Source organism: Amblyomma mixtum, chromosome 4, assembly GCF_055824585.1.
Source record: "Amblyomma mixtum isolate Tamu chromosome 4, ASM5582458v1, whole genome shotgun sequence".
Lineage (NCBI taxonomy): Eukaryota > Metazoa > Arthropoda > Arachnida > Ixodida > Ixodidae > Amblyomma > Amblyomma mixtum.
Window position 1 is genome coordinate 33,341,610 of NC_143015.1, and position 26,724 is coordinate 33,368,333.

Here is a 26,724-nt window from a genome sequence, read left to right on the forward strand (position 1 = left end):
CACATGTAATTACATGAAGACACTCAAGGATCCTTAGCCAGAGGCTAGTCGTGGATCCCAAAATGAATACAAATAAGTCTACTGACGATTCAGGAGGAAAACAAACAAACAAAAAAAACACACACACACATTTGTCGGTGTAGAATGAAACAATTGCAATGCAAAGTACAATACAAAATACAGACTGAAACACTGTCGTATGACATTCAAATAACCAAATAAAAAATAAATGTCATTCTTCATTCAGATTGCCATGTTCAATAGATTTGTAGTATTATGCCACGCCACAGATGCATATAGTGTCGCTTCACTGAGACGCTTCTGTTTAAAGGAAAAAATTCTTCAGTGCTCTAAATGTATTAGGTGAAGATATGACTGGCCATGGGATAGCATTCCAAATTTTGACACCAGAAAAACGGAGACATCGATGACCATAGTGATTGTTAGATATTGCAAGCAAGAACTTTCCATGAGCGGCTGAGCGAGAACTGGACGGTGGAGCCTTGTATGAAACTGAAGGAAAGGTGCTAGGGTTGCAGATGACATTTTTTACAAAAATTGCTAAACGATAGTTTCTTAGGTTAGTTAGTGGCATAATGTTATTTTGTTTAAATAAAGGCAGTGATGGAGTTCTAGGTGCAACAAAATTGATCATTCTAAGAGCCCTTTTTTGCAGCCTTACCACGGGTTCAATATACGATGGATACGTAAGGCCCCAGGCCTCAATACAGTATGTTAGCTGCGACTGAAACAAACTGAAATATAATGTTTTTAGCGTATTAGTCTGAAAATATTGAGATGCCTTCGCTAATGTATAACAAGAGTACGACAGCTTTTTACACAGGGCATCAATGTGCTGGTGGCAGTTGAAATCTTTATCCACAATCACTCCCAAGTATGTGATTGCGTCAACTTGCTGCAGCTCATCAGCTCCAATATGCAAGCTGCAGGGTCACATGCACGCAGACTTATGCGGTGATTTGAAAGTAACATATTTCGTTTTTTCAGTGTTCAGGGATAGACGGTTAGATTGGAACCAGGTTTTAATGCATTGCTTTATTTTGTTTTTTAGGTTTCCATGAATAAATATTTTCATTCGCAGATAATATAGCCGCAAAATAAGCCCGCAGAAATAAAAATACGCGCGGACTATTTGCTACTACGGACTACTACGTATTACTGCGCCGATGGCAGAGTGGCAAGCCGCCACGGGACTGGGTGAAAGGCGCTCCACGCGTTGGTCGACTCCGCCCACCGTACGCGGGAGAATTAAAAAAAAAAAAGGCGGTAGCCGGCCGTTAATTCGATTTAATTAGGGAAATCGGCCACACAGGGCAATAAATCGACGTTTCTAAGAAAGCTCGGAACGTGTAGGTCGAGTTCCCGCGGCAAAAAGACAAGTTCAGATTCCTCTTCAGTGCACATTTCAGGCGCATCTTCCCTCGGTGTCGTCTCTGTCCAGCTGTGTCCACAAGGATTGATTGAGCACCGCGGACGACGGCAGGACGCCCTGTCATCAACGGCTAGCAGGGCAGCTGGGGAGGTTTCTTGACATGCCGGAGCGTTTTGCTGAGAGGCAAGAGCGCTGCATTGTCTTTTGCGTCCGTGTCAGAGAACGTCCGATATCTCCGCCGCATCTGTCGCAGGGCGCGGGCCGTGACGTATAGCTTCGCTTAAGAAAACATGATATGGACAAAAAGCGGTCGAAAACGACGAAGACATAAAGAATGCACTAGGTGGGTTCGTCTCTTTGAGCGCTTTTTTTTTCATCTTTGCAATGTCCGACTAACTAGCCCTAAACCTCTTGGAGGACTGCCCGTGCCTGCTTCACTTCAGTGGTACCGGATCTCTCTGTACTTAAATAAACCCAGCTTTTAAAGGCAGAAACCTTACAGTGGACTCCAGACGGGCCAATAGTTTTGTCGACGCCTAGTCTGATTAGGGTGTTCATTTTGGGCGTCGGTTAGAAAAGAGCACGTTATACCTCGGGTCCGGTATTGGTGGCTTGAGTCGCTGGTCCTAGGCGCAAATATCCGTTACTGTTGCGTGAAAGTTGGGCATGGTGCCTGTCAGGGCAGTCACGTCTTGTGTGGTATAAATGCCAGGTGACGTTGCCGACATGCTTGCAATGCACAGTGTACTTGAGCACTGACAGAGGACGCATCTTTCGATCAGTTGGAGCGTCATTTCCCTCTGGACGTCTTATTGATAACGCTGGACAGAATCAGCGGTACGAGAAAGCTCTCCAGGTTCTTTCATTCAGTCGCAGAACGTTACTTCACAATGCTTGTAAGCCTACTCTACTTAAAGAAAAAAAAGGACGCCTTTTTGTGCGGATATATACAGTTAATACTGTTAGTAATAGGACCACTCCGAGCAAATCACGAAATGAACTTAGCCAAGCACAAAGGAAGATTGGAGCGAGTCTGTTCTTTAGGCTGAAGAAAGATACGTGACGAAAGTTTTTCAGTCGGAGCGAAATGAAGGATAGCGGAAGCGTCGTCTGTCCTGCACTGCATTTAACAAGGCTCGTGCTGATGTTGTAGCTTTGCAGTAATGTGACCGTCACGCTTTTAGTCCGCTAGCACTCAAGCCCTCTTTCATGGAAAAGCAGTTTGTTCACCACGGTCGGCAGGTGGCAAACCTAGTCACCAGTTTGTAGGAAACCTGCCCGCTTTAATCACTGAATATACCATTTCAATCACGTAGCAATATCATGCATAATAAAAATGCAGAATTAAACCGGTTGCAGTGCTAAGCTGAAGTGCGGAGCTCTCGGAAGAAAATTGCAGCCCTGGCGGAAGTCAGAAAATCAATGGACTGCTAGGGCCACGAGATGAAAGAATCAGAAGCATTTCTCAGAAGACCGTTTCCGACTTCTCGATAGGGCCAGAAGTTCGAAGAAATATTCATTCATTGAAAAAAAAAATGTATATATGTCTGCCAAAGACATTGGTCGTCGCTGTCGTTTCGGTTTTTTGTAGAAAGCTATATATCTCGGTACCACACGACAGATGTCAACAGCTACGGACGCATGGCCAACGAAACAGTGTTGCAATACAAAAAAACTACAGTGCTTGCGCGCCCAGAACAGAAAAGCAAAGAGACACGGAACCTCGATGCATACAGTGTCGCCAATAGTGGTACCCCTACCCGCGGCTGTCGCCTTGCGGCTGAGTCAAAGGGCCGTCGTCCCTCCACTTTCCCCGCTTCCGCATCGCGACCCAGTTTCTTCCGGGAAAGGCTGCTCCGTCCCGCTGCTTCTTGTTCTTGTTTTTTGTTTATGTTCGCTTCCCGCGGCGCTGTTTCCTCATCTCTTGTCATTCATGGCCATGCGGCGCCGAAAAAGCACGCCAGCGGGACAACAAAACGGCGCGCGAACCGGGAGGCATAAAAACAAACAAACAAAAGAGAAAAAGAAGAGAGCCGATTACAACAGCGCATCCGGCGAGAGTGGAATGATCTCTCCAGCGGTCGCTCCGGGTCACCGGCTGCAGGGATGACACAAGTACGCAGACGCAGCGGAAAGAGGGAAAAGCGAACGCCACGCGGGATATGGCGCGGGGCGAGCGTGTTTCGGGAGTCTTCGGGATGGCGTTGGGGAGGCAGGGAGGGGATGCGCCGTAGTCCTCTCGCCGCCAGCGTCGTCATCGGGCTTGCCTAGCTGGATCGCTTTATCTCCGGCGACCAGAGTTGGGCTGCCGCCGCCGCCTTTTCCCTCGGCTCCAGCTTTATGGAGTGCGTTGCCATCGTGTCATAGCACGCGGTTTTTCGGCGAAACTTTGGCGCCAGCGCCTCGTACGCCCGGATTGCGTTCGGTCGATTGCTATCTGCCTTCGCCGTCTCTCGACTGCGTTTTTGTCTTTGTATTTCTGTCGTCTGTGAGGACGTTTCTCGTCCGATGTATGGAGAGGTCTGCCAGCAGGCCGTTCCTTAATGCTGTGGCCATATGCTGTGCGTCATCCTTGCGAGGGCGTCTTTTTCTCACCGTCTCGACTTCAGGCTCGGCTATCACCGCAGGCTCCACAGGCTGTGGAGCCTGTATTATATACGTCTGTATTATATACGAACTCTCACGTCCCCCAGCTTATAGGCGAGGTAAACTTCCAGCAGCTTTGAAAGAGCATAACATATAAACTTTGTTGCTGTAGAACGAAATTATTGGGGAAGCCATTAATTCATTCGATGTTTGCGATGTAATACCTCCTGGCCGTACCCATCGGTCCTCTTTTATACGTTTGTTTCCTTTCTAGCGCTATACCGACGCTATTAATAGCATTATCCCGACTACGGGTGTCAGGAACATATATGCCAAAGAACAAAACGTGACAAAGAAAAACATGCTATTACCAGATAAATGTGCGCAGAGGATGTTGCTGCTTATCTTCTGGGAAGTTGTATTCTCACAACGACGTGTAGAGACTGTTTTATTGGCGAATGGCGCTCGGTAACTTAGCTTGTGTAGTATGGGATGTCAGTTGCACAGTAGAGGAAAATGATAGAATTGTGGCCAAAAAATACGACAAAATGTTTCGTAGTTTTCTTGTAACGACAGATGTTTGTGTGTTCTTGTAGTATTTTTCTGTAGTACTTCTCTGTAGTCTGTAGTTCTGTAGTACTTTTCTGCAGTTACAACACAGAATTCTGTTGTTACTGCAAGTTCTTTCTGTTGTGAAGGCAGAAAGTCTGTTGTGACGACAGAAACTTTTATGTTGTGTTTTTCGACCGGGACATGTAGACACGTCTTAGGAAGCGCTTGCGCCACGCGGTGAGACGCGAGTAGGAAGTTGGTGGTCCTGAATGTTTGCCTTACTGAACCGCCGACCTCTGTCAGCCGCTCACGCATAACAGGAAGCACTGGTTGGTTGAACACGCACCGGGGGCAAATTGAACCGTGTTGGCGGATTACCGCGCTCTAACGACAAAGACAATGCTTTCACTGAAAACTGGGCGCTTGCAAGCTAGAAAAGCACAAAATACGAAAAAGAGGCATCGCCATCGCCGGCCGATTTCGGAAGTAAACTGCGTTGCGTCAACGCGATTCTCATGGCACGGATCCTGTAGAGGCTCGGCTCGGCTCGGATCCTATCGAGGCACAGCAATTTTGTGCAATCAGACGAGTTACCTGCACTGGAGAGGCTGGTTTGCGTGCAAGCTGTGTTTTGGTGCGATATAGCCAAAATTTCTCATGCCACAGCGCCGAGGGTAACCGCGTTTTCGAAATTCCAGGAACTGATATGGATATTACTTACGGTGGGCTACACGCCTCTCAATATTTAAAAAGCCTAACAGTAGGAGTTAAAAAGTTAACTGTTCAATAGTAATTAATCAGCGAGCTAGTTAGCCCCTCTTTGCTTTATTCTGTTCTACTACACCGCTGACAGTGCTATGCAGAAAAAAACTCTCTTCTAATTCAAAAAGCCTGTTTTTAAAAATTCTTCAAAGTCTTAGGTGAAACTCCCTGTGTAAGCCGTCCTAAAGTTAGCTAAGCCTTTCTGGCAGTGCATGTCATGTTACATCTACTCCCTACGACGAGATATAACATCATTTTTTTTTTCCTCCGGCAACCCGCGTCTCTCAAATTATTGTCCAAGCCTCTTCGCGTTCGTACTGGGGGGTCGCGTTTCTGTCTTCCTCGCGACCGAACCGCAACGCCCAAGTGTGCGGGTTTGGACGTCGGGTTGCGGTTTGGCTCCGCGGCCGGCGGCCCCGCAATCTCGAGGCTGAAGTCTCCGCTCACGGTTCCCGCCGCGGGGTCGTAAAACGCCTCGTATAACGACCGCCCAGCGCGCGCACGCGAGCGCATTATAACGAGACCACGGTCGCCGCCGCGTTTACGGGTCGGGCTCGACGGGATGCAAAACAGCGCGCCCTTTATCTGCCCACTCCTCTTTTTTTCTGTCTTTTTCTTTTTTTTTTTTGTTTCGCCTTCACACTGTGAAGGAGCAGCGCTTCCGCTCTCAATAACTACTGAGGCGTTAGAAAAAAGTACACAGAGAAGCTTCTTGGGGATAAAATTTGATTTCCTTCCTATGCCTATCATTTTGTGTCTTCCTGGGGTGCTGTGGCGGACCCGGGGCCCATTTCGGAAACCACGACAACGGCCCGTCCGTGTTGCCTTGGCAACGATGAGCGGTGTGTCGGGTCGCTGATGGCGTATGGGTGTATGCAGACGGAAGCAACAGATTGGGGGTACATGGGGAAAGTTCGCCGATGAAACGTTTCCTGCGCATGATCTACGACGGATGTAAGCGCACAACATACAAATAGCTTAATAACACAATGGCAAAAAAAAAGGTACTTGCAGTTGGGAGACACGCTCCGCATATATGAGATTTAGCAGTTGACATATAGTGGAGTAGCCGGTGACAACTTCCTCCTTCTCGTTTTTTTTTTATTTTTCTTCCTTGCATGTTGCTGAAATGCTGTGTACAACTTGTGTGGATAATGAAATATTTCACTGTTTGCTACATGGGCGACGTTTTCTGTAACCGTTTCGAGAAAAATTTATTTCTTGTAGGGCCTTTTCTTGCTGCTCTTTCAGTCCATGTCTTTAAAGCACTGTCCGCTCCTTCCCAGTGGGTAAGGCTGGGCGGTGTGGAAAGAAGGGTGCATACGTCCCAAATAGGTCGACACATGCAAGCGGCGCTCTGTCCGTTTCCAGATTAGGCAGCAGCTGTTCGGTAAAAAGGAGAACCAAGCCAATCGGATTGGCCAAACCAAATTGAGGCGCTCCCCTGGTCCTCCACTCTTCCCCCTTTCGGCTTTGCCTTTCCTGGAAAACGTTGACCAACGATTGGATTTGCGCCGGGACGGTGCTTGGCGCCGGAGTGTTCTGCCTCTTACTTCGCGCTTTCTTTTTATTTCTTGCGCTCGCGATCGCTGCAGCATTGATTTAGCTTGGGCGCTCTACGCCGTTCCGTCATTCTGATCGCATGTAGCCGCCAGAGTTCCTCCATTCTTCTCGTCTGCTCCCCGCGTCCTCTGCTGTCCGCACTGTCGTCTGCTTTTACTTGTCTTCGTCTGCTCCCTCCGGTGGCTTTTCTACCGCGGCTCCCCCCCTGCGGAGAACAGAATCTAATAAAGCGTGCACCGCCGTCTCCCGATGATCGTAATAGGCTTCGCCTTCTCTCTTCTATTCACGCACACCCTCGTGTCCTTATCATACCCCCCCTTCTTTGAATTTGTCGTCGCCAGCGCCCGCAGTCATTGTCTCGGAAAGAGCTTTCGCAAACCCGACGTTGATTCCCGAGTTGACGTCCCTAACTCACTTGTCTTCTGCTTCCGTGTAGAGTGCTGTCGTCGTCTGCGTTCGTCGTCGCTGTCGTCTGCGCTGAAAATGTAACCTAATAAACCGACTTTGCCTTCAGCTTGTCTCTTAGAGGCTTACGCGAGATCCCCCTTATATGCAAGGCGACGTTTGGTGTTTGGCGGTTCTTCCTTCCCTTCGTGGTGGTCTACATCTCCTTTGTTTTTTCTTTTTCTGTTATTTTACTTTGATCGCAAAGTGCATGTTCTTTGACGTGTGATAGGCTTTGCGCTACGCGCTGAATGAAAAGGCTCTTCATGTTTAAAACCGATCTCAGCGCGCTGCCGATTTTTGTCTTTCCGTTCTATCACTTTTATTTTTTCTGTTATTTATTTATTTTAACGTCGTCTCTTACGCTATAAGGCGTCATTTTCGCTTACGCTGCGCTGGCTTAAAGAAATGGGATTTACTCGTCGGAGCAGGTAGTCGCCATATCGCCGGTATCCTGAAATGTCGCTGTGTTTAAGCGTAACTATTTTCTGTGTGTCTGCCTTTTTGATTGTTTAGTTCTTGTTATCTGCGTGATCTTTGTAGGCGATTTTACCAAATGGCATTTTCGAGTGAAATATTTTCTTCCGGGTGGAGGCACTGCAAGGATTTCGAAAATTTGTGAATTAGCCTCTCACTGCCTCCGAATTCGTTCATTCCATCGACTGCAGTGCATTAGCGACATCACTGTCATCTGCCGTTCCTCCATGGTGCCATCTCATTCGTTGGCGAGCGTCTTTTCTTAATTATATATATTTTTTAATTTCACTTTGCTCAATTTATTCGACATCATTGCGTAGTTCGCGCGCACACGCACACTAAAAGCTGGAGAATACACAGCCTGACGGGGTCTGTGTCCCTTTGACAAGTCATGTGTGCACGCACATAAACGGTACAGTTGGCACTGGCAAAAGCAACTTTGGATTTAACATGTTCAATACAGATGATAAAGTGTTATTTGATATAGAAAACTTAACAATGATTTCGGTAACGACAGTGACTGGCAATTACAATGCTCTTGTTAACAATATAAATAAAGACATGATAAAATCCGCCGCGCTGGCTCAGTGGTTACGGCGCTCGACTGCTGACCCGAAAGACGCGGGTTCGATCCAGACCGCTTTCGGCTGAATTTCTTTGGAGGCGAAATTCTAGAGGCCCGTGTACTGTGCGATGTCAGCGCACGTTAAAGAACCCCAGGTGGTCGAAATTGTCCGGAGCCCTCCACTACGATGTCCCTCATAGCCTGAGTCGCTTTGGGACGTTTAACCCCAAGAAATCAAAAAAAGACATGATAATGTAAAAAAAATAATAACTCACAGTAATCAGTCACATGCTCTAAGTGCGGCTTTTGCCATTTTGAAGCCGCTAGACTATGCGGTTGGGAAGCCGATTACTTCAGAAAAAGGCTTGTGTTTAGATATTACGTGACGCCCAACTGGACCAAAAAAATGTGACAGTTGCAGCTTAAGACCTTCGAGGTGATTTTCAGTAAGAGCGGCGAGAGAGATCTTTATAGAACCACGGATCTGTGCCGGGAATGGTCACGATGTTTTTCATTTGGCATTCGTCCAAAGCCTCGCTATACGCTGCAGCAATAGCTGGGGCTATAGAGGAGGCTTGTCGGCGCCAGCAACAGCCTGAACCCTAATACAGCTACTGTGCACCTTACCGGGACGCCTCTTACTGATAGCCGCCCTTCGAACACACTGCTTGTGAGGCCCTTCGCGATAAGCAAATTTCCGGGAGAGACTGTGTACATTCGAGCACCGTGTAACCACTCCCAGAGAGCCGCTGCACCCTGGGAGGTTGATAAGCCGAGCAAAAACTTTTCCTGCTTCTGCCAACCAAAGAATTGTATCGGGCACCGCTAAATCTTATCGCGCCGGCTGCTCGCAGCGGCGTACACGTTGAATCCGCTCGCATGCGGCGAGTCCATCGGAAGTGTCGCTTTGTGATGTCCTCCTGCCGCCTCTGCTTTTGAAGTAGTACCTCCCACGACGCGTGCCACCGGCATTAGAAAGACCTCAAGAGTTCTGCATCTTGTCGGAATGCGTGCAGAGTGAAGGACGTGACGGAATATCATTGTCGTTTCCGCAGTGCGGCACTGCGCGTTGTCGCATCCAGGTGCACAATGCTCGCATATAGCTAAGCTTTCGTCACCTGCACGCGCTTCACGCATTTCGATGGGTGGAGCGTGTGGATACAGGGACTGTTCCGTATTTGACGGGTTTGCGATTTGACCCGAGACGTGCGGGTCTGCAGACCATCTGCCGTCCGTGCCGGAACGTACTAGCAGAAGAGCGCACGTCGCCGATGGGTTACGGTGAGTGATCCAAGGACCCGTATCCTCGTATATTATAGCTGACTTAAGTTTTTGTGTTTTTGCTCGTGTGAGAAGGCTGCCTGTAGATATCGGGCTTTAAAAAAAGTTGGCTGTTGTTTAGCTGTGGTTAAATCTAGTCGAGTACCGATAGCTACAGACCGCCGGCAGCGCTCAGGCTTCGCTTGTAGTTAGACATGTTATTATTAAACTCAGCGGTTTCCCACTACACTAAGAAAGGAGAGACGTAGTGGTCAACCAACGGGTAAAACCTTATCTTTCACACCAATGAATACGCTTCTATGATCCGTAGCGGTGGCCGCGCGGCGACCGCGACGAGCCGAGTTGCCAGAGAATCGAGGCCCGTGGTGTGACATCACAATGCGGCCTCGGCTCGAAGTGCGACGACGGCGAAGAGGCGACAACCTGGCGTAATGTAGCTATCGCTACAATATAATATCTTTTGTGTCGAGGATTGCGTCTAGGCAAAATGTAAAGCAACACATGCGTCCCGGGTGAAATCTCGCATTCCTGTTATATTGCTTTGGTCTCTTGTTCAGACTGGGCAGCGCCGGAATTGCTTCTGGGGCTAAAGTTTTACTCTAAAAATGTACGAAGGATCTGAGCATGTTCAGGCGACAGCAAGTTACCATGTTTTTTTCTTTTCATTTATTTCCACAAATAGCAGCACCTCCTGCTCTGTATCCATATAGAGAGCGTTAACGTTTTTTTTTTTTTTTCGCTACGCAGCCCACGGCGCAGAGATTGCCACCTCCATTGGCACTGCTACTTTCCGTTGTTCGACGTTGCGTGTGTCCGGATCTGCCGTATGCGTGCGCAGGGTGATATGCACAGTGCATCTCCGTAATGCGAGTCTACACGCGCATAGGCTTCGAACGTTTCTTCTATCGCTGGCTTGAAGTTTCTTTTTTGGCCTGCATTCCCTCTCGTTCTCAGTGCCTGCATGCACCCGATTTCCATTTTCTGGGCGCCCAGTTTTTTTTTTTTTTACATACGCTTATCTATGTGGGTGAATCTGAGAACAGCCGATGCAATTTTAATGTTATGGCGTAGATCTGAAACCAATATGAGAAATGAAAGCTCGGTATGTCGTTGGGAGGCTTTTTTTTTTCTTGTTCCGGCCTTTTTTTTTGTACATACGGAAGAATGCTAACAACGATTGATTGATTGATTGATTGATTGATTGATTGATTGATTGATTGATTGATTGATTGATTGATTGATTGATTGATTGATTGATTGATTGATTGATTGATTGATTGATTGATTGATTGATTGATGCTTTGTATATAGGCGGCTGCGCCGTAGTCAGGGATGTTCGTCCTGCGAAAAAAGAAGTGTGATTGGTCTCGCATTTGGGGCAAGTCGTAAGCTGAGGAAACTAATGCTTCATAGAGGCCATAAATTATATGCGATGCCCACACTGTGTTTGGGTTACATGCCATTAGAGGCGTTCAACGAACTTTATGCGGATGCAATGCGATATAGCTGAATGAATATGTCACACGCTACTTAGGACTTTTATTCCCTTCGGGACCGTGACAAAAATTTCTTTAGACACTCTGTAGACTCTCCATAGATTTTTATCTATAAAGTCTATAGACATTATCTAGCAAATGCACAGACAAACTATAGATTTATGGCCATGCACTTTTGGTAGACTTTCTTCTATAGAGTCTATAAACTATGAATATATAAAACTAAATATCTTTAGGAATGCAATGTAGTCTATGAGAAGTCTATATATAGTCTCTGGATAATTTTTATAAGGAGAGTCTCCGAAGAAGTGAAGTGGATTTACACTTTCGTCCAGAAGAGCATTTAGCCGAAAACATCTCACGAAAGTCGACAACTAATCTGTATAGGGTTATTCCGCGAGCCTCGTTCCGCGATAAGGACCTTGGCGCAAACGTCTAACCCTCTCAGTAGCGTACAATCTTTCAGTATCTTGCGAATTAATGATTCCAGCCTGCGCATCGCGCCGAGAGTTCTTTGAACTTTTGACCTCCGGCATTGCGCCTTAATTTTTGCTGTTTACCGCGCTTCCATCAACGAGACTGGCCCTTTTCTTTTTTATATTAATATTTATGACTCAAGCGCTCTTAGCAACAGTGTTCGCGTGGTGAAAAATGACGACGGTAAAGCTTCAGCGAAGCCAACAACAATATCGCAGAGTGTTTACATATCTGCTGTCTAGCTTTTTACATCGGCTTCGACATCTTTATATATATATATATATATATATATATATATATATATATATATATATATATACGTTAGCGCCGAAAGATTTTTAGGCGCTTGCCTCGTGCTTTTCTGTGGCGTTTGTGATGGCGTGTTGGCCGAGCCACCAAAAAGAAAACTAAAAACAAAAATGTACGGAGAAAGGCGGTCTCGAATTTTTCACCGGTGCCGTGATTATCATTTTTTCTCGAGCTCTGTACGGGCGCTCTATGGAAGGACGGGTCATAGATCTTTTGCGAGCGTACCGCCTTTTGCAGTCTTATTCTTATTTTTTTTTCGCCTGAAATTTATTTCGGTTATGATATCGAGTGTATGTCGGCCCTTTACGACAGCGCACACTTATCACGGTCGTTTTTTTTCGCCCGAGTTTAGCGGCCTCTGTTGACTGCCCGCTGACGTATATTATTAGCATCTATTGCGAAACTCGCATTACGCCGTTCTTCGCGCTTGAAACAGCGAGAAGAATGCACCTGAGGCAGTTTAAACACTATTTTGCGCTCTTTGTACATTACGCGTCCAGCTTTCGGTCTACTATAATATGCATGTCGTTTATCATGAAAATCCATGGAACACACCAGTAAGGGCCCGTGGACTTTGGATGGCAGCTCATTTTTAACCCATTAAAGGTGCACTGAAGAGGATTTTCAGTTCGTCTTTTTTACCACGGGAACTTGATCTACACGCTCCGAACATTCTTAGAAGCTTCGAAATATTGACCTGTGCACCCGATTTCCCTAATTTAAATCTGATTAAACGTCCCTGCTCCCGTCCTTTATTTTTTTTTTTTTTTGAACTGCCCTCCGAGAGTAGGAGGAGTAAACCAACGCATGAGAACCTTTCAGCCAGCGCGCGGCGGCTTCGCTTTCGCTTTTTTTTTTTTTTTTTTTTTTGGGGGGGGGGGGGTTTCGTAAGTAAATAGTTTCAGTCGCAGACGACATAGCCGCAGATTAGGGCCGTGAAAATTAAAATACGCGTCGACTCTTTCCTTTCACAGATCACTCCGCCGATGGCAGAGTGGCAAGCCGGCACGGGACTGGCTGAAATGCACTCCAGGCGTTAGTTGACACCTCCTACTCTCGGAAGTCAGTTAAAGAAAAAGAAGGCGGGAGCCGAGAAGTTTAATCCGATTTAAATTAGGGAAATTAGCCGCACAGGACAATAATTCGAACTTTATAAGAATGCTCGGGGCGTGTAGACCGAGTTCCCGCGGTAAAAAGGCGAGCTCGGAATGCTCTTTATTGCATCTTTAAGTGGATACTGTAATAAACATGCCCTATTAGATTACTGAAATTGAACGGCACCAGTGCCGCGATGCAAAACACTAAACAAATTGGGGCCGCATTTTGCGACGTTTGCTTTCCCCTGTTCGTTCTTTGAGCCAATTTGCTATTGGTGGTGGGAACATGTCACTATCATAACTGGTGTCGCATGTCCCGACATGCAGACAAGCAAACACAGTGGCCGTCCACTGTGTGGTCTGCGGGGCTAATTGCAAGGCAGTGAAGTAATGAACTTCCAGTTGAGTGTTTACTAAGCAGAGGCCCCGTTATTTGCAACACATGTCTATTTATGTCTTCGGCGCAGCTTTTAAAACAAAATACGGCAGCTGCCGTGTCGTCCGCTATTACTACCCACCTTGTGTTCCAGAGGAATAAGCTGAAAACCTGGCGAGGATAATCTCGTGCCAGGTCGCCTAAATTACCATTGTTCTTTCGCTTATATGGGTCGACCAGCCGCCGCGGTGGCTCAGTGGCTATGGTGCTCGGCTGCTGACCCGAAAGACGCAGGTTCGATCCCGGCCGCTGCGGTTGAATTTCTTTGGAGGAGAAATTCCAGAGGCCCGTGTACTGTGCGATGTCAGTGCACGTTAAAGAACCCCAGGTTGTCGAAATTTCCGGAGCCCTCCACCACGGCGTCTCTCATAGCCTTAGTCGCTTTGGGACGTTAAACCCCATAAAACCAAACCAAATTTATATGGGTCGACTGCTTCCATACAAATGGTCACCTATGCGTTACTTGCATGCACTTGTAGTACCGAAGCAGTACATAGTATCAGCCTTTGTTTGCGCATGCATTTAATTAGTTCCGTGAGTTTGAACATCGGTACGAAGTAGATCAGAAAGAAGCGGGCGGCCACAGCAGTATGTATGAGTGCAATGTACGACTGAACTGACCGTCATGCATTGTGTGAAACAAATTCAGTTAACCACAGGCTGGACTAATAATGAGCAGAAGACAGCAAATAAAATTAACTATAGGAGTATCTGAGAAGAACAGACGCCATAGTTGTTCCACATATCGTTGTGAATAGGCTACAGCTAAGCTTCAGTATAGGAGCTGTAGTCGCACTAGTGAGTTGTGGCTTTGACTCTTTCAACGGCGTCTGGCGGGCGCCTTTGCGGATCGTCTAAGGCTGCGCACTGGAATGGCTAACGTGCGCACGCGGATATCGTCACTAATGTGGCACTAATGATCGCCACTAAATGCGAGTCCTCATTTTTCCTCTGGGCTGTGGTGTTTTCTTCACGTAATGACTTCTCGCATCGCTGAAACCAGGAATAGTGAGCGCGCTGTGTTCCTTGCCAGCGTGTTTCCTGCCTTTCGTCGCCTACTAGTAGGGGAGATGAGCTACACAAGTGCAAGCCCGTTGCATTTTTCTTACAGAGTGGTCGGCAAAACGTTTTTCTGTCATCCCTATATACGGTATATTCTAACTCGCAGTTGTCACAACATGCCACGAAAAGAAATATATATATAAATGACGGAAGTCAAGAGGCACCGAAACCAAGGAGCATAGCGGATGTCTTTTTTTTGTACTTGTTTATCAATGTGAGATCAATAAATGCAGAAGAAAAACAACCTCATGCCGCCGGTGGGATCCGAACCCACGACCTCCGAATTTCGTGTCCTGTGCTCTAAGAACTTAGCTACGGCGGGGCTGTCAAATAGTCTTATATATTATCTTGCTACTATTGCTTGTTCTTCGCCAATATAAACAGAAATAAAGAAAAAGTAACATGATATTTTTCTTTGCTTCCGAGCCTACGCTTAACTATAGGTGTTACCTGATTACAATATGTATCTTGTACAGTCCTTGTCAAAAGTTTAGAGCCCAGGGGGTTTGCTTCTAAACCTTGTAGTGGGACTCCTGAAGAATTCGTGGCAGCCCTACCCATTGGAGGAGGCAGGACCAGAAATCTTCTTACCTTCAGGAAATTTGGAGCGCTGGAGATGCATTACGAACCACACAGTGTGGCTCAGAAGCAAACCCCTGGGCTCCAAACTTTTGACAAAGGCTGTACCTGCACATGGACCTTCTTCCAGCCAGCCATTCACGTGTATCATGAATGTATATGACATGCTTGTAATATCCGTGCTATGTGTTTTGCGCTGCATATAACTACATTTCTGCCTCTGTTCTGGAAATGTTTGTCGATTTTCTGCGACGTCAGGTGTGCAGAACCTTCATGCGTGAAAAGTTTATTTGGGTAGAAGGGTTGCACTGGGCTTGTATTTCTTTTTGTGTCGTGGTTCCGACGCCTTGTTGTCGGTATTTTTTTTTATGCTGCGGCTCTATTTTGTTGCGACAGGAATAATTGGCTCCGAAGCAGGGTGCTAAACTCACCTGAACACACATCTAAGTAAAAACTTAGAGGTTTGGTCATTTAAACTGAAGTGTAATCCGAGTTTCCTCGAGTTAATCCGCAATGACAGTATATAGTCTGATCATGAATCGATGTTTAGGAACCGCGTGCGTGTTCCTTGTGTACTGAGTAGGACAAGACATCGACGTTGCTCTTGGCAACAACGTCTTGTCCATATGTACTCGGGTTTTGAAGTGAAAATCTTCACTAGGCTAGTCAACACCGGGTCTGGCGTGCGCCGTGATCAGTTTTAGGCACATCTGCGCGTGCGCGAGTTCGCCGCGTCACGTCACTGGAGAGGCGCACGTGGTCGGCAGAGCCACAGCCGAGCGCGGCTCCGTCGGTCAACCTTCGCCGTCGTTCGCGCACTCTGCGCGTGTTTACCCAGTGTGCATCGGCTTGCGCTCGGCTTCCCCGTATGACGCTCACCGAACCTTTTCGCTGATATCCAGGCTTAACCTAAGCTAAGCCATAGCCAATTTTTGACGTAATCATGGATTCGATGAAACTTCGTATAGTCAGGCATAGGGTAAATTGAATCACGTACGTTCGCTGATCAAGTCTGATGATGAATTGATGTCTCGTCACCACGTACGAATTCCTTGTTCCCAGAGCAGAGTAAATAAATAGTAGTTCGAGGCGATATCTTGTGCTGCTCAGTGAACAAGTAACCCGTACTTGGTTCTAAACCGTCAGTCCATCATCAGACTCGGTCAGTGACCGTGATTCAGTTCATTCCATGCCTGAAGAGACGAACCTTGGTTGAACTCTTTATTGTAATGATAATATGGTACTTGCGTGTGCTGCTCTGCATGCAGACCGACTTTTTCTAGATCGTTGTTTGGATTTCCAAAATTAACGTTGCTGAAGAGTTATTTCATATTGCATGTCTGGTTCCCGCAGCTTCGACGACAGCAGCTCTATCAGCAGCGGCCTGAGCGACACCTTCGCCGAGCTCAGCACCAACGACAACCTGACCGACTCGTCGCTCAGCTCCGACCCGTATGGCTGCCTCAAGCGGCGTCCCCACCACCCGGGCATGGCGCCGTCGGCAGCCTGCAACAAGGGAGGCATGCCGGACAGGTCGTCTTCCTCCCGGAAGCCGGAGCACCACTCGTCCGCTTCCTGTTCTGCCGCTGTCGTAGGGAGCGGTAGCGGCATGCTGCCCGCAACTACTTCCATCCGAAGCAGGAACGCCAACGTCAAGAAGACGGACAGCTCCATGCAGACAGAGTCCAGCGCCCTCCTCCAGCAAGGAGGCACGGCGTCACCTCATGCTCAGTCTTCAGCGAACTGGAAGAAGTACGTCCAGCAGCAGGAGATCCAGCATCAGCAGTCCAGGACAAACTCCACGGAGTCGCTCAAGTCCAAGGACAGCAAAAGGAGCGGCGGACAGTCGTCGAGTAAGTCGGGCAAGTCTGCAGACAGCAACCGCCACGATGTGGTCCATTCCAAGGGCAGCAAGTCCAGGACAGGATCCTCTTCGTCTGGCAGCGCGGAGTCCAAGCTGAGGTCCTACTCCGCGGACACTGCCATGATCGGAAGTGACCTGGCACTGGATAAGATACGAAACTCCGGCGGAGGCATGGGGACACCGACCAGGTCTTCCGGCATTGAATATGCTTCGACGGCTGTGGTCATGACAAACCGGAAGCTTCCAGGACGGCCACCAAACTCTGCCGGCTCGGTGCCTTCCGCGTGCATGGTTGGTGGGAAGCGTCCCTCCAGCACCGCTTCGTCCGGGAGCGGTCGCAGCGGAAGCAGTTCCCAGGGCAAGAAGGACGCCTCAGCGGAACTGGACCAGTGCCGGACGTCGAGTCTTACGAGGACGGGCGAACTTCCGCGCGGCAGCAGCCGCTCCTCGCTCGAGCGCAAGGTCAAGGTTTCCGGCGGCACGCAGACTGGTGCTGGTGTCAACGACATGTTCGTGTCGGCCCACTCGGATTCGGAGTACTGTTCCCTGGGCAGGTCCTCGGGGAAGCACGCCAAACAGTATATCCAGGTAGATAAGCCCTACGGTACTTTACTCTCGGAGCAGCCGCATTTGGCCGTAACTTAAGTGGAGGCCACAGGGGATAAAGTAGCAAGAAATGTAAAACCTAAAATTTATAATGAAATCTAACGGGAAAATTCGGGGGGACATTTAGGCTCTGCCCTAAGGGTATGACGCGATAGTCTTAATGGCTCGCTTCAGCGCCCTGGGGTCCTCTTTGCCTATCACTTAGCAGACACGGACACTATCGGACAAGACAGCTAAGGTCTTCCTTTAACGGAGTCGAAAGAACGTGCCTCGGTGGCCAAGGGTTGGCGTGTCTGGTTTGGGATCCAAGAGGCAGGGATTCGATTCCCATCTCACCCTAGTTTTGTTTTCAATTCAGTTAATTTACATCCTTACTAGTCATATAGACTAGTAAGTTTTATTGATGCGTTAACCGTATGTTCCCAATTAATGTGATGTTTTGATCACTTTTCAAATCTGCTCTTCCACGTGTTACGCCATGATATCATCAACCAATCCGCATTTTTTCTCTGGGTTCTTCGCTGATCGGGAGCCTTAACGCTGTTGTGTTAAAAATATCTATGTAATCGTTCCGGCCGTAAAGGTATAAACGGCTAGTGGCTATGACAATGCCGGTGGCAAAGAAGGAGCCTCTGAACGGGGCGGGTGTATATCGGCGGTTACTCTAAGCATATTCCTTTGAAATGTTTCGCAGTATTCAATATTACAGTCAATTCAGAGGCCTAGCTTCCGAGCACTATTTCCTTGTATGGTTCCTAATGTTAGAGGGCTGCTACCTACGATTAAAAACACATCAACGTCGTAATGATGCTTCTTTACCGTCAAAGCTGGCTGACTTCGAGAAGCCTTTTTTGCAGGCCACCTTTGGCCCCACCGGTTCGCCTGCCCTCGGCACTATGCGCGAGCGCATCTACGGGACGCGGACTCTGCTCAACGGATCGCCGCCTTCGTACGCCTCGAACTCGGACTACGTCCTCCTCTCCGGCTTCCAGGTGTGTGGAGTGCTGTGTTTGCACGGGCATTGTTGCAACTAGCCATGGCCACAGTCTCGAGAGGCGCATTTTAACGAGTTTCTGATGCTGTGCTATCTAAGAGCTTTCCACAATATAAGGAGACAGATTCTAGTAAGATACGAGCTTGTACCTATACTCGGGGAAAACTGTTCTTGGCAATGCAATAGAGGCTAGGCAGGAAAGGGATGGGACATGCTTTGTACTCCAGTCGTGTTGTTGTTTTGTTCAAGAGCATAGGTTGTTGGGCTAGTCAGTCAATCATGGTAAATACAAGGGGGGTACTGCGCACAAAAAGACATGGACAAGGAGATAACACAGTTAGTCGCGAGTCTGCGCTTGTTGTGTTATCTCCTTGTGTATGTCTTTTTGTGCGCAGTACCCCCCTTGTATTTACCATGTTGTTTTTTTGTTCATTGTTCGGCTGCCTAGCTTATACCCAACAATAAACAACAGCCCCTCCAACCCCTGGCACGGGGGCAAAGGCCCTTATCCTTCCCTTTCCTGCCTAGCCTCTACTGCATTGTCAATAAAAGTTGTCCCCGAGTACAATGTATCGAAAGTTCCTTGAAGTCTCCTGCAGGTACAGGGAGGTAATGTATCCAAGTGCTTCCGAGGGGGGGAGTGAGAGAGTTTATTCACGATACTGTAGCGTGGATCACAATCACAATTCGATTGGCAGGTTGTGATTACGCCCCAAGGTCGCGTTGCCTAGGTGGCTCAGCTAGGTTACTCCTGCGGGGATATTTTGCTCACAAGTACTGTGGTGGGCAGACGATAATGACGAAGAGTATGCACGTGTGCGGCGAGTCGAAGACAGACGACGACGACGCTCTATCTCAGTCCGCTCGGCGCTGCTTGGAGCTATCCCGTGTGCCGTTATCTTTTTTTCTGCTTGTAAACACTTGTAAATATATTAAGGCGGAAGCCTTTAATGTCTCATCGTTGTAAGGAGCAGTTGTCGACAGAAATGTCACGCTTTTCAATTGGTCGAAACGGTCGTGACGTTACAGTGCGCGAATTTCAAACGGGGCCAATTGTACTTTCGCTAGTAACCACGCAACCAATTGAAGGGATCGTATAGTGATGATACAAGTAAGTAGGACTGAGCTTAGTTAATTGCTTAATTGCCCAATTAGCATAATTAAGTTTTCTAGTCAGGCATATAAATAAATAAAAGCGAGTAGGAAATTGATCGAGCTCGGGAATCGAACCCCGGTCTTCGGCGTGCGAGCGGAGCATGCTATCCACTCCGCCATGCCAGCTCGATGGTTTGGAATGAACAAAGGCGCGTCTAGTGAATACGGTGTCCGCTCACTGCCATCTTCCTCCCTTTCCTTCCAGCGAGGTTTAGGTGTCCACCGAGATATGAGAGACAGATACATTTCCTTTCCTCAAAAACCAATTTACCGACGAGCGAGGCGTAGAACCGAATGGGCGATGGCGTTCTATGGACTCCCTGGCAGCGTTGCAAGACGCTGTCGCGTTCCATTCTTAGAGGCGAAGCTTAACATTTTAACCACACATCAGCGACCCCACTTTAGGTCAAAAAAATGGCTGAGGCTTAGCTTAGGTTAAGTCTAGTCAGATGCGAAGCATATTGTCGCCGAGTTGCATATCCAGCACGCCGCTTGGCTAGACGTTCTTCACGCTCTTCATCAGTCTCTGTAGCACGCCGCAACTTTTGCTTCTCATTCCAACGAGCAGCCCTTTCTCCAGGAGGCATCTCTATCCCGTGTACGCCTAGCAGAGGCAGGCGCACCCCTTGTATACCGCCGCTCCAGCATCACGTGTTCACTACAGCGCACCTAGCGGCAGAAGCAGGAAACACATTGGTCCCGACGCCTCGCGCGACGGCGCGAGCTGGGGCCCCGTTTCTCCTATGTCGTTACGTCACGCATCACGTGGTCCTCCTTGGTCGCGACGCCTCGCGCGACGGCGCGAGCTGGGCCCCCGTTTCTCATCTGCTGTGACGTCACGCACCACGTGGTCATCCTTGGTCACGACGCCTCGCGCGACGGCGCGAGCCCCCGTTTTTCATCTGCTGTGACGTCACGCATCACGTGGTATGACATGGAGGTCACGAAAGGTCAATGGTAACGACACCGCCGCGCTCGAGGAGCTGGGTTGGGCTATTTTAGTATGCTTCGCATAAAAGTGCCCCCCTGAATTTTGACGGGTGTCCACCGAGATATGTGAGACTGTTACTGCGTGATTTCCTTTCCTCAAATACAATTTTCATTTTCTTCATTACGGGCCCTCTTTGTCTTCTTTCACTCCCACTTCCTCCCTTCCTCTACGGTGCGGTTCAGGTGTCCACCGAGATAACAGAGAATTACTGCGCCATTTCCTTTCCTCAAAAAGCGTTGCGATCAAAGGGCAAGGCATCGCGCCGAACGGGTGGTGGCGTTCCGTGGACTCCCTGGCAGAGCTACAACACGCTGTCGCGTTCCGCTCCTAAAGGCGAAGCTTAAGCGTCATTAATTAGCAGTTAATTAGTATTCAGACATCAATAAGTAATTAAGCATTAATTAGTGATTTGTCATCACTTGGTAATTAGTACTCAATTATATGTGACGCCACCAGTGCAACAGAGGCATTCAAAGTGGTGCGGAAAACGCTTTCGCCTCTACGCACTTTAGACAGTCAAAGTGACCCCTGAATTTTTCTTCCCCGCTACAGTCGGCCACATGCATGACTGTAGCGGGGAAGAATATATTTACAAGTGTTTACAGGCAGAAAGAAAACGGCACACGGGATAGCTCCGAGCAGCGCCGAGCGGACTGAGATAGAGCTTCGTCGTCGTCTGTCTTCGACTCGCCGCACACGTGCATACTCTTCGTCATTATCGTCTGCCCACCACAATACTGTTCGCTGTTTTCATAATTAGTCTTGCTTGAAAGATGCCATATATTTTGGTTGTTATGTTTTTCATTTGTCTTTATGTATATACATGTTGGAGGAGAGCTAATTCGAACGAGTGCACAAGAGGATATAGGCATGCGGTAACAATAACTCGCACCGGAAATGAGATTGAGCTGCATAAGTTCTTGTCGCCGAAAGTGTTGAAATTCTCAAAAGCCGCCTTGGTTTTTGTGTTCCGTCATTTCTGCAGTTTCGATTTAGTTGCGTACTTCTACTACGATTGATGATCAGTTATCTCATCTCTACGTGACTTACGACTTACGTACTACGGCCATTTTTTTACCTACACTGGCTACACTGGTGTCGCAAGTGTATCAAGAAATTAGGATACACTGGCTACACTAGTGTAGCCACTAGTGGTCAGTGTAGCCACTGTAGTGGCTACACTGTAGTGCAGCCAGTGTATACTGGCTAGTGGCCAGTGTAGCCACTAGTGTACACTAGGGTAGCCAGCGTAGGTAAAAAAAAAATGGCCCTACTGTTAGGCCAGCCACTCTATGTTATTCCCAACTTTTCGAATGTATAACTGACAACGTCTCCGAGTCGCCCGCCAAAGAGTAACTGTGCCACCTCCCGCAGCACGGCACCACACCCCTCCGGGACCGGCCGCGCTTGTCCGTGCCGTCGGCCAAGGGTTCCGAGAGTGATAACTACATGGCACTGGACCACTCCAGCCCGTACGCCTGGCTCCGGCACAGCCCCACGTCGGGCTCGGCGTCTGTCGCCTCGGCACCCGTCGGCCGAACCACATTCACCACGGGGGGAATCGCCGAGGCCGACAGCATGGAGTCCCTGTCCTCCACGGCTTCCAGCGCCCACGGACAGGTAATCAGTGCGCTGCCTTATTAATGCATGAGCAATAGAAAGGTCATGTGCAAACTGAAATGGCGAGCGCCGTCTGTCACTTGTCAATGGCAGGTGAACCACCTGCCACAGTGGGCAATCTCCTATCCACCGGGCCACGAACTTCAACGTCAAAGTGTTTATTCAGACAACTCAACGGTACAGTTGCCTAGGGCGTAGACCAGAAGGCAAATGGATGCCTGACAAAGAGTCTGCGCCCTTCTTGCTCCCATTCGAGAGCACAGGACATTCAGTGCATAAAATGAACACAAAACGAGATGTAAATACAAAGTTGTTGGTTAACATTGAACTTAGAATACTACCTCGCATATAAGGAACCCCTGTCAAGCGCACAAGTTAAGTGCACGTACGGGAAGTGCGCTTCGGCATCCCGAGCGACACTTTGGGCTACGCGGTGCTAAACGGGAAAGCAAAGTGCACTCGTAGTAAAGAAAAAATTGCGTCAGAAAATGAGCGGAATTTCTCAAGAGGTCAATGGAAAAGAAAAAGGACTCATAATAATTGATTGATTAACGTGTTGGCGCAAATAAAACAAGGTTCACCAGTTTTTCACGATGAAAAAAATAGTAATAGAAGAAAAGCCAAGACCAGCCATGACTATCCAGAACTGCGGCAACAAACAAGATGGCGGCGGGCACCGCTGTTGCATCTGATCACGTTTCCTTGTTTTGTTGCTTCGCTTGTAGCTATAACGAACCAATTTTTTTTCTTAAAACAGTGTTATAGCATGTAAAATAAAGCTGTAAGTACTTTTTATGCACTATACGTATTTTGCATTTGAAGTCGCTGCTGGCGAGGGTACACACTCAGCCCTCAAAGTGTGGTCCGTGAACGCACTCCTAGCGGAGTGCACTCTTCCGCGAGTGACACTCCACTTGCGTCGTTTAGATGTGGCAAAGTGTACTTACAGCAATTGACACTCTCCGCAAGTGCACTTAACTTGCCCGCTTGATAGGGGTATTAGTGTGCACCTCGGATATAACGTACTTCAGTGTGTTAACCTCGGATGTAACGAACCTAACTATGCCACCTTGGATACAACGAACTTTCATGTCTGGATCCGATGTAACGAACCAAAGTGTGCCAGCTCAGATATAAAGAGCCTTAGTGTTTCGACTTCGTATATAAGGAACGCATTCAAACGATCCACCGAACATCGCCTACGAGTTTTTTTTTGAACTGGGGCATGTGGCCTGTCCGGGCGCTGCTCGTTTAGCACAGGTGCTGACGCTGTTGAAACAGTGGTCGCAGTATTAAAAGCGTGCAAACTTTACCAAGAACTGCTGTCGGGTACAGCTGAATAACGAAGCGGAAAAGCCAACCAAAGGTGGCCTTCCTAGCAAAGGCATCGTCGATGCCTATTGTCACGGCGTCGCGATCAACTGCCTCGCCACTGCCACGACCACTAGCAGGTGCACAATAGCAGGTGCAAGGCGGTTGACTCCGACGTCATGACAACAGGTCGACGCTATTGGTTGGATTGAAGGTTTTTTGAGGGAAATTAGTTACTTCGTTGTTGACTTGCGACCGATTATCAGTCGATGCATACGAGGATTGGGTGAAATGTTTTGCGCCCGTATGTGAAGGGCCCACGGTAGAGCGACAGGAATTGTTTTCATACACAGGGGCAAATTTAAATTTCCTCCTTCTGCCCTCCAAATTCCCCGTACGTGATGTGCTGCATTCTGTCTACAGCCGTCAGCGCCAGTCGGAATGGACGAGGTCTAACACTGGCGACCGCGCCTCAAATCGCGGTCTGATTAGTCCCCTGTTTCTGATGGTTGATGAACAGCGCGTTCTGCCCACACATCACGCCGTTCCCTGGGAGCGATTAACGTCCACGTCTTTGGTTTGTTACCGCACAAAAAAATGCAACAAACAGTGAAGTAATGAGTAATGATCGTTCAGATTAAGTAATGGCTGCTCTTGAGAAGTGGTTGGACTTCTAAGAAAACAAATATCTTTTTAAAGGTTTCCTTAAGAGGGGTCACAGATGGTCATAGTGCATGGAAGTTAAGGCAGACTACGCGCAAGTCCTAAATATGTGTTACTCTCGGGCAACGGCACTGCCATTTCGGCGTATAACTTTTCATTTAACCTTTGTATTGCATAGGTTCTGACTGTTTATAAGGGCACTATGTCTTCTTTATTTCCTTCTATTTATTGGTAGCCGGCGATAAGACAAGTCAGAGTGACAGCGTTAAGTCTTCAAACGTGTTGCTTATGCGCCTGTAGCAGTGTTCACATTTAGCACTGCGTATACATGCTCAAACAACTTTCATGTTGATATTGAGAAACGGCTCAGTATAGCAATTTGCATTATGTCTTCAGGCTGCCTAAAAATGACGTATATCATGTGCGAAAACTTGCAACAGCGGCCACATTACTTGAGGACTTTCGCTTGAGCCTTGCCTCGTCTTGGTCGGATTGCTCACACACCCTGACATCTCTACAGCTCAAACTAACCCTCCTTCTTTGCGTGTTTCCTCCTCGTGTCCTCCCCACCATAACAACCTCCCCTTGCACCCTCCCGACACCCTCTTCCCTGGGTGTAGTGGTCGTCTGTGATGTTATCCGGGGCCGCGGTGCCCGCGTTGTGTGGTCGGCGGCGTCGGCCCGACGTCATCGTGTCCGGCACGGCCACCTGTCCCGGCCGCATAGGCCGCACCTCGGGCGGCTCCCCACGGTCGGCCCCACAGAGCCCTCCGGACTTCGACGACGACGAATGCCGCCGATGCCCCAGTCCCGCCCCGGAATCCCCCGTCGCCCGATCCCCCTCCTGCTCCCCGTCGCCCCAGGGGCGACAGGTATACTGTGCCGTGGCGCACCCACCTTCCTTCTACCTCCTGCCTTCTGCCTCCTCCTGCCTTCTGCCTTCTGCGTCCTTCTGCCTCATTATGCCTCCTGCCTTCTGCCTTCTGCGTCCTTCTGCCTCATTATGCCTCCTGCCTTCTACCTTGTGCCTCATGCCTTCTGCCTCGGGCCTCCTTCTGCCTCCTCCTGTTTCCTGCCTACTGCCTCCTCCTGCCTCCTTCTCCTCCTGCCTTCTCATGGGCACCTCAATCACGGAGAAGAATGTGCAGCACCAAAAACTACCAGAGTGATCCCAAACTTCTGGTGGCGGTCTGAATTTTAACGTCTTTATTGACAAAGCGAAAATAGTTAAACTTCGTCCCTGCAGCTGACACTACCCTGATATGCTGGCTGTGCAAATGCATTGGAATCTTGTTGAATCATCCTGGAGCTTTCACTGGCATTTGTCGAGCACCGTGTTTTTCGCATCCTTCTCCGTTGAAGGCACCCTGTTCTCTTTCTAAGCTTTCTTTTACGCATGTTTTACATGGACCATTGCGGAATCGCTGTACTCGGTCTGCACAGTACTCATTCATCAATTAGACCCGCCCGGTAGCTTACACCGGTTCCGGTTTCCGTCATTCTCTAGTCAGGCAGGTGCAAGGGCACTGCATGTCCCATAAACGCAATGATGGACGCTTTAGTATATACTGCGGCCGCCATGTTTTCTGGTGTGCCTTAGGTGCGAAATTAGAAGTAGGATGCTACTTTAATCGCTTGTGGGCTATAGTGTTCTGCGTCCCTTTCGTGTGCACTGCAGGCCGCCTCCCGATACATGTACCTGTCGTCGCCGATGCACGGCGCTGCGTCCTTGGGGCCACGCAACTCCATGAGCGTGTCGCACTACGTCTCCAAGATGGCCAACAAGGACGACGACGGTGAGCAGACCACTTTTCCTCACTCCCTCATTTTTCAGCGATAGCTGTTAAAGGCACGTTTTCCCGGTTCTGCGGCGTCATTGGCGTAGCACGGAGAGGAAATGGGAACAAAGAGGGGCGGCAGCGTTCGCCGCGCTATGGATTTCGGGTTTCGTCAGTGCGCAGCGGCGGGAACTATAGTGCTATAGTGCCGCTGGGCCTGGCGGGGCCACAGCACGTGAGCAGCCGGAGTCCGGTAAACCGGTGTACGCTCATGCTATAGTCGGATACAACTTAAGTCTGCAGTGAAGCTCCGCCCACATTCAGCCTCCGCGCACAGAATTCCTCAACGACGAAAAAGTTGTCCGCTGCTTAAACGTTTCTCGTTACCTAAACAAGGATCTTATCGCACGAAAAAAAATTATCAGCTCTAGAATTTTGATACGTGGTTTATTTGGTATAGTCAAACACTAAAGAGGTGATTTCATTTACTGTTGCGATTGGCCAGCGGAGTAATACAAGACGCCGCGGACCGCGGCTCAGTGTTAGCAACTGCTGTTTTTTAAAGTTGTATCCTACTATAATACGTCTTCGGTATTCTAAAACCCTCTGTTGTTGTGTGCAGCGACACGTGTTCGATTGCCCAGATGTTGGGTAACCAGCCTT

General features: G+C 48.5%; 1 protein-coding gene across 8 annotated transcripts in view; it reads left to right on the plus strand.

The window, feature by feature from the left end:
* The window catches only part of sick (sickie), a 973,111-nt gene that overhangs the window by 797,071 nt on the left and 149,316 nt on the right, over window positions 1–26,724 (plus strand). For 5 of the 8 annotated variants that reach the window (XM_089586320.1, XM_089586325.1, XM_089586323.1 and 2 more), the window contains 5 exons: window positions 16,433–17,531; window positions 18,395–18,541; window positions 22,064–22,309; window positions 24,904–25,155; window positions 25,962–26,079. In XM_089586320.1, coding sequence (XP_089442446.1) covers window positions 16,433–17,531; window positions 18,395–18,541; window positions 22,064–22,309; window positions 24,904–25,155; window positions 25,962–26,079 — 1,862 coding nt within the window. The remainder of the gene's footprint in view (window positions 1–16,432; window positions 17,532–18,394; window positions 18,542–22,063; window positions 22,310–24,903; window positions 25,156–25,961; window positions 26,080–26,724) is intronic. The other 3 variants (XM_089586322.1, XM_089586327.1, XM_089586326.1) reach the window with 3 other exon arrangements.